The sequence below is a fragment of the Microtus oregoni genome, unplaced genomic scaffold (assembly GCF_018167655.1).
Source record: "Microtus oregoni isolate MIOR12 unplaced genomic scaffold, Mior012 000058F_ref0000040, whole genome shotgun sequence".
NCBI lineage: Eukaryota > Metazoa > Chordata > Mammalia > Rodentia > Cricetidae > Microtus > Microtus oregoni.
This window is the reverse complement of record NW_024543834.1, coordinates 6,774,939-6,788,020: the sequence shown is the minus strand read 5'-3', so window position 1 is coordinate 6,788,020 and position 13,082 is coordinate 6,774,939. Positions and strand designations below refer to the sequence as shown.

The following is a 13,082-nucleotide window of genomic DNA, read 5'->3' as shown; positions in this document are numbered from 1 at the left end:
TGTTCCAAGACTTAGGAGAGAATCTACTTACAGTTGTTTTGCTAAATAGACACGTTGACAAGATGCCTTCTCAGTATTGATGTTTATAGTTACAGATAGTGCTGCTTTCGGCTTTAGTTAAAGAAGCTTGTTGTGCCATGTGTAGTAGTTGATGCAGAATTAATAAGTGGGCACATGCTCGTAATAAATAACTGTTGAGCACTCACACAAGTGGAAGCATGTATATCTCCCTCTCCGAGGCCCAAGGAGCATCATGAGTGAAGGGAAAGGAAGAATGTAAGGGCCTGAGATTGCGGTGGGGTGCTGTGTAATGATGGATTCTGGAAGTGACGTGGATAACCCAATCATAAACACACAGAAGCTATAGTTACATGCATGAGACCTGTACAAGATGGAACCTGTCAACGTTTCATCGTGGATGGAAAAAGAATTCAAGAGAATCCATTCTTCCTTGGGTGGTGCAGGAGAATTGTCTGTATTCTGTCAATCATGTTGTAAATAAATGCTGATTGGCCAGGCAGGAAGTATAGGTGGGTCAACCAGACAGGAAGTAGAGGCAGAGCGATGAGAACAGGAGAATTCTGAGGAGGAAGCCAATTCCTCACGAGTCCTCCCCAGATCACTGAAGAAGCAGGTTGTGACTGCCCTACCCCACTGAGAAAGGTACCAAGCCATGTGGCTAACATAGATAAGAACAATGGGTTAATATAAGTTACATGAGCTAATAAGAAGCCTGAGTTAATGGGCCAATCAGTTTATAACCTAATGCAGACTCTCTGTGTGATTTTCCTTTGGGGGCTTGCTGGCTGTGGGGTACTGGGTGGGACAGAAACCCCAACAAGCAGACTCCTCCTGCGGGGGAGGGGGGAGAGAAACCCAACGAGCAGGCCCTCATGTTACACTTGGGGAGCTATTGACTAATGGGCTGCTGCCAGGAATGAAATTCATTTTCCTCCATGGTGTAACTAATTGTGAGTTTCCCAAACTCTCATAAGTTTCCCCTCTCTCATCCTGTTCATAAACTCAGTGGGTAACAATTTAAAAAGAAGACCCAGTAGTAGGAGGGAAAATTGTTAGAAATAATAAGGGGCTAAACAAGAGAAGAAGGGGAAAGAGAGACTAGCAGGGATGAATATGTCCAAAATACATTGCATGTGTGTATTCAATTGTCAAAAACATATTGTATACATGTATGAAATTGCCACAAATAAAAATTTTAAAATAGAGAAGTCCTTCTCCCTAATACCTCAACTTGATGTCTTTCTTTTTTTAATAACCCACTGAATCCAGTTTGTGCTGCTGATGTTCTCACAGGTGTAGGACCATCCACTAGAACATGGTTGACCTATCAGAGTCCATACCTTTGAAGAACACAGTGTCTTCCTCCCCAGGAGCCATAACTGTAATGATTCAGCCACACAACATGGCTGACACTTTCAGGTTTTAGGCAGAAGTACTTAATGGCCCCGGGAAACGTGAAGGACCCTGTGTGACCCATGTGCAGCATGGTTACATCATCTGCATATGACACAGCTGCATTAGCCCTTGCGCACATGTGTGAGCTCTCTCATCTGCATATGATGCAGCCACATCATCCCCCTGTGTGCATGTGATAGGCAGCCCTTAAAAGCTGGTCGCGCCATCGTCAGCTGTCTCTGCACACTGACCTCACCAAGCCTGTAAACTCTCCCCTAATAAACTCCTAAGTGGGTTTGTTGAGTGTTCCATGTTTCCTTTTCACTTGTACCAGGCAATTTCAGTAACTACCAATAGCTCCTCAGTTGAGCCAAAAAATGCTGACTGTTTAGATATTGTTCAGGTCTTATGTGGGAACCTGAAGTTGCTGTAAGTTCATGAGAGGAAAGGAGATGAATATAATCAAAATACATTATATGAAATTCTCAAAGAATGAATACAAATATCATGTCAATTTTTTAAACAGTGAAAAGGCCACAGGACTTCCCCACTCCATGTTAGCAGGTCTATTGATATTGCCATTGTTCAGATCTTGTTTATGCAGACACTACATTCTAAAGTGTCATAAAATAGAATGTCATAAACCACATTTTGGTATGACTTCTACCACAGTCCAGTCATGGTGGGTTCGTACATTTCAGAGTAGGGACATGAGGATTAAAAGTGTTAGTGAATTCTGAGTTCTGAGTTTGCCCATGTTTACTTTGCATACACTTTTATACCCCAATACAATAGGGGTGGAAGGAGAAGATAAAAGGCTGCTTTAACATGACATTAGGATAATCAGAACAGTTCCTTGCTTTATTACTTGAGACATCAAGCCATTATTTTCTGATCAAAGCATTTGATGCTTGGGGCAGTGAATACACCTTAGACCAAGTATCTTGTAGACAGCCTCTTCTTAAAATAAGAAGGAGCAAAGGAGTATGCTTAAATTCTCTGACCTTTGGTCAGGGTGGAGTAGATCTACCTCTATGTGCCATTTTAATGTCCCAAACACCAAGTAACTACACCCTTAGTCAGGATATCTTGTTTTGTAGCCACACCTGTTGTCATCATCTTTGAAAGAGCAAAAGTAAGCTCAAACTCTCTGACCTTCAATCAATGTGGAATAGGCTCAAATCTATGTGTGTACTATCAATAAAATAGATAAAAGGGACAAGAGAAAATCTTGTGCTTTATAACTTTTACATGACTTCACAATCTTCTATTTGACCTCCAAACAGATATAAGTATCTTCATTTTTACAATTTCAAAAAAGGACCATACAATAACACTTTTCTAAAGGTTATACAATATAATGTTATTGAAGTAGGTACAACTGAATAATCTAATCATAGTTTTCATTTACTTTTCTGAGGTTGCAGAATGTTCCTCTAGTTTCTATCTTTCCAAGATCCAAGTTCTTGTTTGGAATCACAAGAATATACAGTAGTATGGTGTCAAATATTTGTTTAAACTGTAAAGACATGTCTTTGTGGAGATGACTTCTGATTGGTTTAATGAAGAGCTGAATGACCATTAACTAGGCAGGAAGCAGTTAGGTGGGACTTCTGGAAACAGAGAGGATTCTGGGGAAAAGAAAGGATGAGACACCAGGAGATATAGAGAGAGGAAACACAAGTTGCAAGATCTACCATGTGATAGAATGCAAATTAATGTAAGTAGATTAATCAGTTATAAGGGATAGTTTGGAACTAAGCTATAGACTGTACTTTCATAGTTAATAAGAAGTCTCCATGTCATTATTTGGGAACTGGCTCGTGGAAGAGAAGATTTGTTAAAATTTAGGAAGAAGGTGAATTGTTATTACCTACAGTCTCAGAAGACAAAATAAAATTTATTTGGTTCAAATTGCTTTCTTTGGTTAGGTCATAAGAATACACTAAAACCATATAGACAAAAAATGTTGAACATTTCATAAAGAATTTGTCACCAAACTCCATGGAAAATTTGAACTGTAAATACACATAACTTATTGAAGAGTTTTTAAAAATTTATACATGTTGCTTCAAAACTCCAAAATATGTGTGAATATTGTTTTATTCAAGTTGCTTAAAATACAGAAAAAAGGAAAATATTTCGCTGGTAAATTCTTCAAAGTACAACTTCTGAGAAAGTCTATCACACCATTTACACTGTCATTTCATTCTCTTTTGCTATATTTTACATTTTAATGAAACAAGAATAAAATAAAATCAGCAAAATATTATCATTAAAACAAGGACAGATTTATATGGTGTGATGGTTTGAATGAGAATGGCCTCCATTGCTCATATATTTGAATGCTTCTTCCCCAGTTGGTTGAACTGTTTGGAAAGGACTAGAAGGTACGCTCTTGTTGGAGGAGATATGCCATTAAGGATGGATTTTGAGGTTTCAAAAACCTATACTATTCCTAGTTAGTCCTCACCTTTACCTCCTCTTTGTGGGTCAGATGTAATCTTTTAGCTACTGCTCCAGTGCCATATTTGTCTGCCTGCTGCCATGTTTCCCACCATGATGATCATGGGCTCACTCTTTGAAACTATAAATTTCTAATAAACTCTTCTATAAGTTACTGCCTTGGTCATGGTGTCTCTTTATAGCAATAGAAGCATAACTAATTTATAAATCTTACAGTAATAAAATTCTGTGTATTGTAGACAGAAGTTTCTGTTCCACCCAGTTCCACAGTCATTGAGTCCCAAATAAACACACAGAGGCTTCTATTAATCATCAACTGTTTGACTTATTGCTCAGGCTTATCACTAACTACCTCTGACAACTTAAATTAGCCCACAGTTCTTATCTGTGTTTAGCCATGTGGCTTGGCACCTTTTCTCAATAAAGCATTCTCATCTTGCTTCTTCTGCATCTGGCTGGTGACTGACTCTTTGCCTTTCCTCTTCCCAGAATTCTTTTAGTCTGGTTGGCCACCTATCCTTTCTGCCTGGCTACTGGCCAATCAGTGTTTTATTATACTAATAAGAGTGACAAATCTTTACAGTGTACAAGACAAGAGCATTATCCCACAGCAGTGTATGATTTTTATGAGAAGGCAAAATTGCGCTTCTGTGTTCCATTTTTTTGTTTTGTTTTTAGTTCTTTTTTAACCACCAGAGTAATAAAATGGGCCTAATTGGAGGTGAAGGGAATTGTTAAGAAAAATTTTTACAATTACATCGGTTTATGGACTTATCAAAGAAAAGTTGCAAAGTACATGAATAAAGTTTTGAGATGCTGCCAGGGTAGGGTCCATAGAATTTGATGCTTATTTACATGCAAAGGAAAATTAGGGTTAAGCGCCGTCATCCAAGTGGAGTTGTCCTTGCCCCAAACCGTGATATTGATTTTAGAAAACTTAAGAAGCACATTTTTAAATAAAAAGAGAGACTGGGAGATGGCCCAGTAGGTAAATAAGTTTGTCAGGCAAGAGTGAGGAACTGAGTTCAAATCCTAGAGCTTCCACAGAGTCCAGATTTCTGCTGTTAATTTGTTTTCCAGAACCCCTACTGGGAGCCAGACAGGAGAGTCTCTGGAAGCTCTTGCACTAGCTCCCCTGGCATACGCAGTGGAAAACATCCAGGACACTGAGGTCACCCTTTGCCTTTGACAGGCATGACCACATTTACACATAGAAATTCAAGAGCAAACACACATCATAAATAAATAAAAGGACAGGAGAAGGCACTCCAGTTCTGGGTGTGTGTTTCTCATCTAAAGGCAGGGTCACATCCACGCAGAGAAGCCAATGGATATCAAACATATACGGGACTTTGGTGAGAGGTGTGTGTTGGGAATGCAGAACTGGTGGTTATCCACTGGCAGGTAAAGAAGTGAGACCATGGAAATGGATATTGGTGGAAGAGGAGTGTATGGGGGAGGGGAGGAAAGAGTGAGACAGGATGATCTAAATTTGGTAAAAAAGGAATTTGGTTGTATAAATTATAATCATATTAGCACAGATTTACCAATTCACTGATTGTGGATCGGGTTAAAGAATAAGATAAGGTAAGAGATTAATTGTAGTGCCCCCCCCCCTTTTTGTTTTTCGAGACAGGGTTTCTTTGTGTAGTTTTGGAGCCTATCCTGGCACTTGCTCTGTAGACCAGGCTGGCCTTGAACTCACAGAGATATGCCTGCTTCTGCCTCCCAAGTGTTGGTATTAAAGGCGTGTGCCACTACCACTTGGTTAAATTATAGGAATTCTTGAATATGTTGTGTGTTCTTGCTATACACAAAAAGTATTTATTAAGAACTCCCAAGACTCCAGTGTATGAGTACTTCTCCGACGCAAAGTTGTCTTAGAGAAAAAATAGCCTTATTCCTGTTAATAGAATGTTTTTTCTGTTTTTTGTTTTGTTTTATTTTGTTTTTCGAGACAGGATTTCCCTGTGTAGCCTTGGCTGTCTTGGTACTCACAGGGCTGACTTTGAACTCACAGAGATCCAACTGTCTGTATCTCCCAAGTTCTGGGATTTAAAGGCAAGTACTACCACGGCCTAGCACTAACAGATTGTTAAACAGCAACAACAACAAAAAAATCAAATCTTAACCATATGTACACTGTGGTCGGTTGATAAGACCTACAAATTTAGAGACTCAATTACAAGTACCGGCTTTATGGCTGTAGAAGTTCACATTTGAGTTTTACCAAAATGACATATCATTAGCTACCATGATAACCTTCAGGGCCATTCACATCTTACAGCTTAAGAATAAATTTGTAACAGCCATATTTTCCTAAAATCTTGCTACCTGAGAACATCATGAAAATATTCACACATCTTGTTCTCTTTGAAAAGTAAGTAACTGAAACTTGAGAGTGTGTTCACTCTGGAAGTAATCATAATCTGATGGATCAAGGGCAATTCAAGAAAGCTCAACTTTATTCCTTGGTCTGTAGGCATCCAATATGAATATTTAAAAATAGACCCTTCTAATAATGTCTAAGTGGATCAATGCTCCTTTTCCTCTTATTTAAAGTAATACACATATCAATCTAAGAGAATGGGCCATTAGTGATATTATTTCTGCTTGTGTTCTTTTACGGTGAAAGTCATGTGAACACTTTGCCACCTTAGTGTAAAGGAAAGAACACTGTCCCCATACTACACTTCTGTCACAGGGGCTTCCAGTTGTCGTTGCAGAGGGTAAGTGTCTCTCTAGCAGCACCTTGGAGACGCGAAGTACTACTTTAGTGGGGAAAGCTTTTTTCAGGGATGCTCAGGGAATCCAGGCACAGTGATGGCACTGGATGCTCGAAGAGAGCATGCTCTTTGTTTCTTCCCCTGGATGTTCTACTTTGTTCTTTCCCATAGTGAAGATTGTGCTATTACTTGATGGCCTAATTTTTGAAACTTTATATTTATTTATTTGCTTGCTTGTTTCTTGTGTAGTGTGTGGATTTGTTTATTTGTTGTGTGCCCTGGCACCTAAGGGTGCAATTGCACACATGTGTAGGTATGTGGAGAGGCCAGAGGTTCATGTTGAATGTCTTCCTCCATGACTCTCCCTTTTCATTTTTTTAGACAGTCTCTCACTGAATCTGGAGGTCAGTGAGTGGCTAGGTGAACTGGCCATGGATCTTCTGGGATCTGTTTCCACCTTCCAAACTGGTGCTGGCGTTGCTGACAGTCACTGTCATGCCTGCCTTTTTACATGGAGTGTTAGGGCTTTGAACTCAGGTTGTCATGTTTGTGGGGCAATCGCTTTACCAACCAAGCCATTCCCTCAGCCCCTTGCTGGTGTATTTTATTCAGTAGTATAAGGAGTGGGAAGGTACTGAAGATGAATCTCCTCAGATCTGTGATGAACTTCCCTCAGAGGAAGACTGTACTCTCCGGTGGGTATGATGATACCGTCTATGGGGTGAACTGATGGTCAAATAAGAACACACTATGACGATCAGTGACCTCGTCAAATCCTATGTCTAAATAAGAGAAGACCCCAACTTTTTGATGAGGCTGAGTAGGGCAAGAATCTTCCAGGAAATCACCCCTGACTCACTCAGAGTATTTCCACAGCAAAATGAACATCCAGCCAAATTCCCTTTAAATTTGTATCCCATATGAGGAAGCTCGTGATGGATTAGCAGCTATTTCCACAGAGAAATCTGGAGTATACCATATTGTGAAACTCCTATAGCTGATACTCCAGCTCATTTTTTTTCTTGTTTACATCTCATGTCTTCCTTGTCTCTCCTAGAACACAGTGGACTTACAATATAGAGTAGCCAACGAAATTAATCAGGACATAGAATTATTTTTGAATTTATATTCAACTTTATTATGAAATAGAAGCTGTGGAGGTAAAGCTCTTCCCTGGATCATTGACATTGCTAAGGCGGGTTCAAGACAGACTTTAGCAATTATTTGACTAAGCTATTTTTTCTTTTTCTTTTCCTTTCTTTCTTTTTTTCCCCTTCGTTCTCATTCTCGGTGAGTTATTTTTCTGTTTTTATTATCTAGGTGAATTAATCCACTGGGAATTCTGGCTTTTTTTTTTCAGGATACTTGGGGTTGAACTCAAGCCTTCATGCATGCCAGGCGAGTATTCGACACCGAGCTACATAGCTGGCCAATTCTGGCAGTGTAGAATACTGCTCTGCACCTGCAGAGATGGCTCAGGGGTTAAAGTGCATTTGCTGTTCTTCCCGAGGGTGGTGACCAGCTGTCTGTAACTCTAACAGAGAGGATATGATGCCCTCTTCTGGCCTCTGGAGGTTCTCATACACAGTCACTGATACAGACACTCACACATATACATATACACATAAATAAAAATAAACATTAAAAATACTACTGTTATGATTAAGAATGATTGTTTTAAAACTAGTATACATAATGTTGGCATATAATTTTACTACCAAAATGTTAAAAACAATTTTCCTTATGCTGACTTTAAAGAGAAAAAATTAGGACAATTTTATTTAATTTTTTATTGTTTAATGAACTATAATTGCATATACTTGTTCATAAAATTTATAAAGGTTATTATTCCTTTATGGATTACAGTGTGATATCATAATAAGCATCTGTTGGAAAATCTGACATCTTCTATTACGTGACTATATTTCTTTTTTTTTTTTTTTTTTTGGATTTTTCTAGACAGGGTTTCTCCGTAGCTTTTGGTTCCTGTCCTGGAACTAGCTCTTGTAGAACTCACAGAGATCCGCCTATCTCTGCCTCTCGAGTGCTGGGATTAAAGGCGTGCGCCACCACCGCCTGGCTGACTATATTTCTTATTAGGCAACACGGGTTATACAATATATAATGGGATATATTGAGGGTTAGCTAAGCAGAACATGAGTTAGTATTTGAGTTAATTTCTCTGTAATTAGATTGGCTGAAGAAAAAGAAACTTGGGATTTGACAGAGGGAATGTCTAGGTTTACTTGATGGGACAACAGCTTTTACAGTTGGCAAAAGGCGTAGACATCATCTTTTGGCAACCAGTGCAATCATTTGAAAGTCAAGAACTATGCTTACACCCTTCTTTACATAGTTGTGTATGTACACATACCTGTGTGTGTACGCCTGTGTGAAAATGCATGTGTACTTGCATTAGGCTTCATCTTGCTTCTCTGTTTCTGATTTTAGCTTTCTAAAGTCTTTGTAAAAGTTTAAGTAGTCTTCCATTTTATTCTTTCTGTGAAATCGTCACCCATTCTTGTGCTTTAGGAGAGTTTAGATACAGGTCACAGTGAAAATCTACATGCTGTTGAACTAAAAGCTCCTTGCCACACACCCCTTTTTATACTTAAAGATAAAAATAAAAAATTTCATACTATTTGAATCCTACTTATTTCACATATTACCTATTAGATGAATGTTTGAGCCAATCACTAAATAATATTGTCTTTCCTATGGAAGGCCCTGTGTTCAGTGTTCGATGCCCAAAGGCAAAGACATTTCCTGTTCTAGACCTTAATGAACCTGGTGTATAAGAAGGGATAGAGCGCGTACAACTGAACCCTGTAGAGTGTTCTGATATCTGGAAAGCTATGGGGATATGGATAAGTAGTTGATTGGTATAGAGAGAGACACAGTAAGCTTAGGGAATGGAATGGATGAATGAATGAAAATATCCAGTAAACTCAGGTTTTGGGTACCCATTCATACTAAAGACTGCTAAGTCTTCCAACTAGTTTCTCCTTTTCTTCAGTGCCTGAATGTCCCTTCACTACTGAGCTTACCATCTCACTGACATAGGCTGTATGCACTGTCTCCTCCCATACCATAAGTCCTGGAAGAAAGGGCATCTCTTAATTGAGTCTCTCACACCTAAAACCATGTGCTAGGATGTCTTCTGAATGGAAAAACTAAACAAAACCCAGGCACGGTTGGGGATGTGGAAGTCCTTGGTGTTGCAAAGTGTGAGAGATGGAAGGGCAGAGGGGAGTGGCTGGAGGTAAGGTTAGCAGACAGCTGTCAGTCAAGTTGTGAGCAACCTCATTACCCTTTTATAGGAACAACTTCCACCGGAATGCATTCTTGTGTGTGTGTGTGTGAGTGTGTGAAGAATGCCAGGTATCCTCCTTAATAATTCACATTCATTCATTCATTCATTCATTCTTTCATTCTTTCAGAGACAAAGTCCCTTAGGGGTTCACTGAATCCCTGCCCAGCTAGAAAGCCCTAGGCATTCTTTTGTCTTCACCTCCCCAGCATTCGGTGTCACTGGCAGTGTGTGCTACCACATCTTTCTTTTTGTGTCCTTGCTGGAGATTCGAACTTAGGTTCTCATGCTTGTGCAGCACACTTATGGACACTAGGACCCTCTCTCCAGCTTCAGCCCCAGTTGCAGTCTCTCTATCTCCTTCTTCTGTCCTCCATCTCTCTTCCAAACATAGAAAAATACATCTGTATTTATATGTTTCACTGTTTACTTCCACATCATGCACACTTCTTGCACAAATTAACCATCCAACAAATCAAAGTAGAGTTAAATCAGAACATCCGATCAGATGAGAGTGCCATGCAATGGTTATTAATTGATAGACATGAGCTCACTGTGCCCCAGATAAAAGAATTGGAAATGTTATTTTGCCCCATTGACTTCCTCCATCTGAACCTATTTCCATCCCCAAATCACGAAACTACAAGCAAACCAAAAACACGCAAATGCTTTTTTTTTTTTTAGTATGTAAGCCCTCCACTTAAAAATAAGTATTAAATGAGGTCTAGGGAGATGGATCAGTGCGGTTCTACTCAGTCGCTTCCACCGGCAGGGATCCTTTGGCATAGAAAGGCTTAATAAGGACAAGTGAGGTGTCTCAACAGATAAAGGTGCTTTCTTCCAATTGTGACAACCCAAGTCCCATACCCAGATTCTATGTATTGGAATGGAGAATCAACTCCTGCAAGTTGTCCTCTGTCACATGTATGTGGCAGTGCATGCACACTCATAATCATATATAATAGGTAAACACATGTAAAACAGAAAGGGTTAATTGTGGACTGGAGAATCAAGCTGAGGTTGATGCATCCTACTCATGTAACTCCATACTGAATCAAAACCTTCCCTATTGTTTTCTTTTTCTTTTCAAAGTTATTTTCAGATTTAGTGAAAATGACAGAACAGACTCAAACGGCTCCACGCGGTTTTCATCCCCACTGTAGGCTGAGTGACCTGCAGGTTGGAGAGACTGCCGAAGTCCAGAAGCTTCAGCATCTCCTTGGTGTCAGGATCTACCTCAATGATCTCCTGATCCAGGGCTGAGACCTCAGGGACGTAATTATTCCCCCTTTCTCGCTCTTCCTCCTGCAGTTTGATAGAGCTGCCCCTGACAGGGCCTCTCTGAATCCTCTTCATCAGATGCATGACATAGCCGGCTATCTTGTTGCGGAGTTTCTTGCTGGGGATGATAGCGATCTCCTCGCACACGTGCTTGTTGGTATGGAAGTCATTGCCCAGGCGCGTGTAGTACTTCTCGATGATGACCTGGGCTGCCTTCTTCACGGTCTTGATGCGGACGCGGCCCATGTTGACGGGTCCCGGTAAAAGAGGAAACAGGAAGCACAAGTGAGACCTATAAAGCGCAGGCCAGAGAGCCTTCCTATTGTTTTCATGTTATATATATTCTATACTTAATGTGAATATGTATATTTCCATAAAAATACAAAATGAGTGATAGTTATATGACTTTTCATTGTCTTTGGAAATGTTATGTAACCAAGCATAAAGAGATGAATCTCAGCAAAAAAACAACTAAAAAAAGCTGTGCAAAAAGAGAAAGCATAAATTTGAATGGTTAAAAAAGTGGTAGACAAGCTGAGGTCTCAAACATTTGGAAAGTTTTTTTTTTTTTAAAAAAAAGATTAACAAAATGAGGTCACATTTATTTTCTTTTCTTTTGGCTTTTTGAGATAGGGCTTCTATGTGTAACAGCCCCCATTGTCCTGGAATTCAATTTAAAGACCCGGCTGGCTTTAAAATCACAGAGATCCTCCTGCCTCTGCCTTCTGAGTGCTGGAATTACAGGCATGAGACACCATTGCCCGGTTTTATTCTCTAAAAGAGAAGTTACTTATGACTACAAGAATTCTAACAAAATACAAACTCTTACTTTTATTTCATTGACAGATATTTTTTCTTTTTTCATTAATATTTTGTTAAAATATAATGATATTATTTCCCTCCATTTCCTACGTTTCCTTCAACTTCATCCATCCCCCATCCCCCATTCCCTTTCAAACTCCTGGCTGCCTCTTCTTTACTATTGTTACACACACACACACACACACACACACACACGTATAAATATATAGATACAACCTGCGGAGTCCGTTCAGTGCTGGGTATTCATAATTTACTTGGTGTTGAGTAAGTAATTAGGAAAGTCCTCAGTAGAGGAAAACCGCATTTTCTTTTCTCACTGTCCCTTAGTTGCCTACGGTTGGACAAATAATCTTTTAATGGATGCTGAAATTTATTAGGCTATCAGATGGATGTTGTAAACTGCTGAACATTCTCAGGGAAGGTTATTTATAATTAGCTAAGTATACAGGTACATAAACTAGGTAAGATTTAGAGACGGAAAAGATGGGCAACAGTTAGATCTGTGGGTATGTAAAGATGCAAGACAGTGGTAGGATTTGGAATCTCTGTGTAAAAGCAAATGACACCCATCACTTTAGGCTAGTAAACTATTTTCTGCCCAAGGCTGAAACATGGCCTTATGTATTTTAAAGGAATGATAAGGTGTGCAGTTTGGCAAAAAAGACAAATAACACTGAAGGATGGCCAATTTTGGCTGCCATCTTGAGTGAATCTGGAATCAACTAGAAGGCAGGCTGGTGGCACTTCTTTGAGGAGCTTTCTTGATGGGATTGTTTGAAGTGAGAAAACCTACCCTAAAAGTGGACAGTACATACAAGAAGTAAATCTTTGCTTACTTTGCTTCCCGTTATGCTTGAAGGCAAGGGCATTGGCCCTGCTGCCATCACTACTGCATTCTTTGGCAATATTAGAACGAGCTTCTCCAGTTTCCAACATGAAAGCTAGCAGATCTCCAAGAATTTTTCATGTTTTTAGCACCATCTTGGAATTACTTAAACATCCAGGCTTGTGATTCAAGTAAGCACTCAACTGTTGGCCTCTCCTGTGAGTCAGTCATTGTT

General features: G+C 39.6%; 1 protein-coding gene across 1 annotated transcript; it reads right to left on the bottom strand.

The window, feature by feature from the left end:
* Nucleotides 1-11,022: 11,022 nt before the first annotated feature.
* Nucleotides 11,023-11,445, bottom strand: LOC121438884 (40S ribosomal protein S17-like). The gene has a single exon (XM_041639373.1). The coding sequence runs from the start codon at nucleotides 11,443-11,445 to the stop codon at nucleotides 11,023-11,025; it is 423 nt and encodes a 140-aa protein (XP_041495307.1).
* Between the last annotated feature and the right edge of the window lie 1,637 nt (nucleotides 11,446-13,082).

What these genes read in the sequence shown, in the direction of transcription:
- LOC121438884 (XM_041639373.1), bottom strand. Translation starts at nt 11,445, where the DNA reads ATGGGCCGCGTCCGCATCAAGACCGTGAAGAAGGCAGCCCAGGTCATC.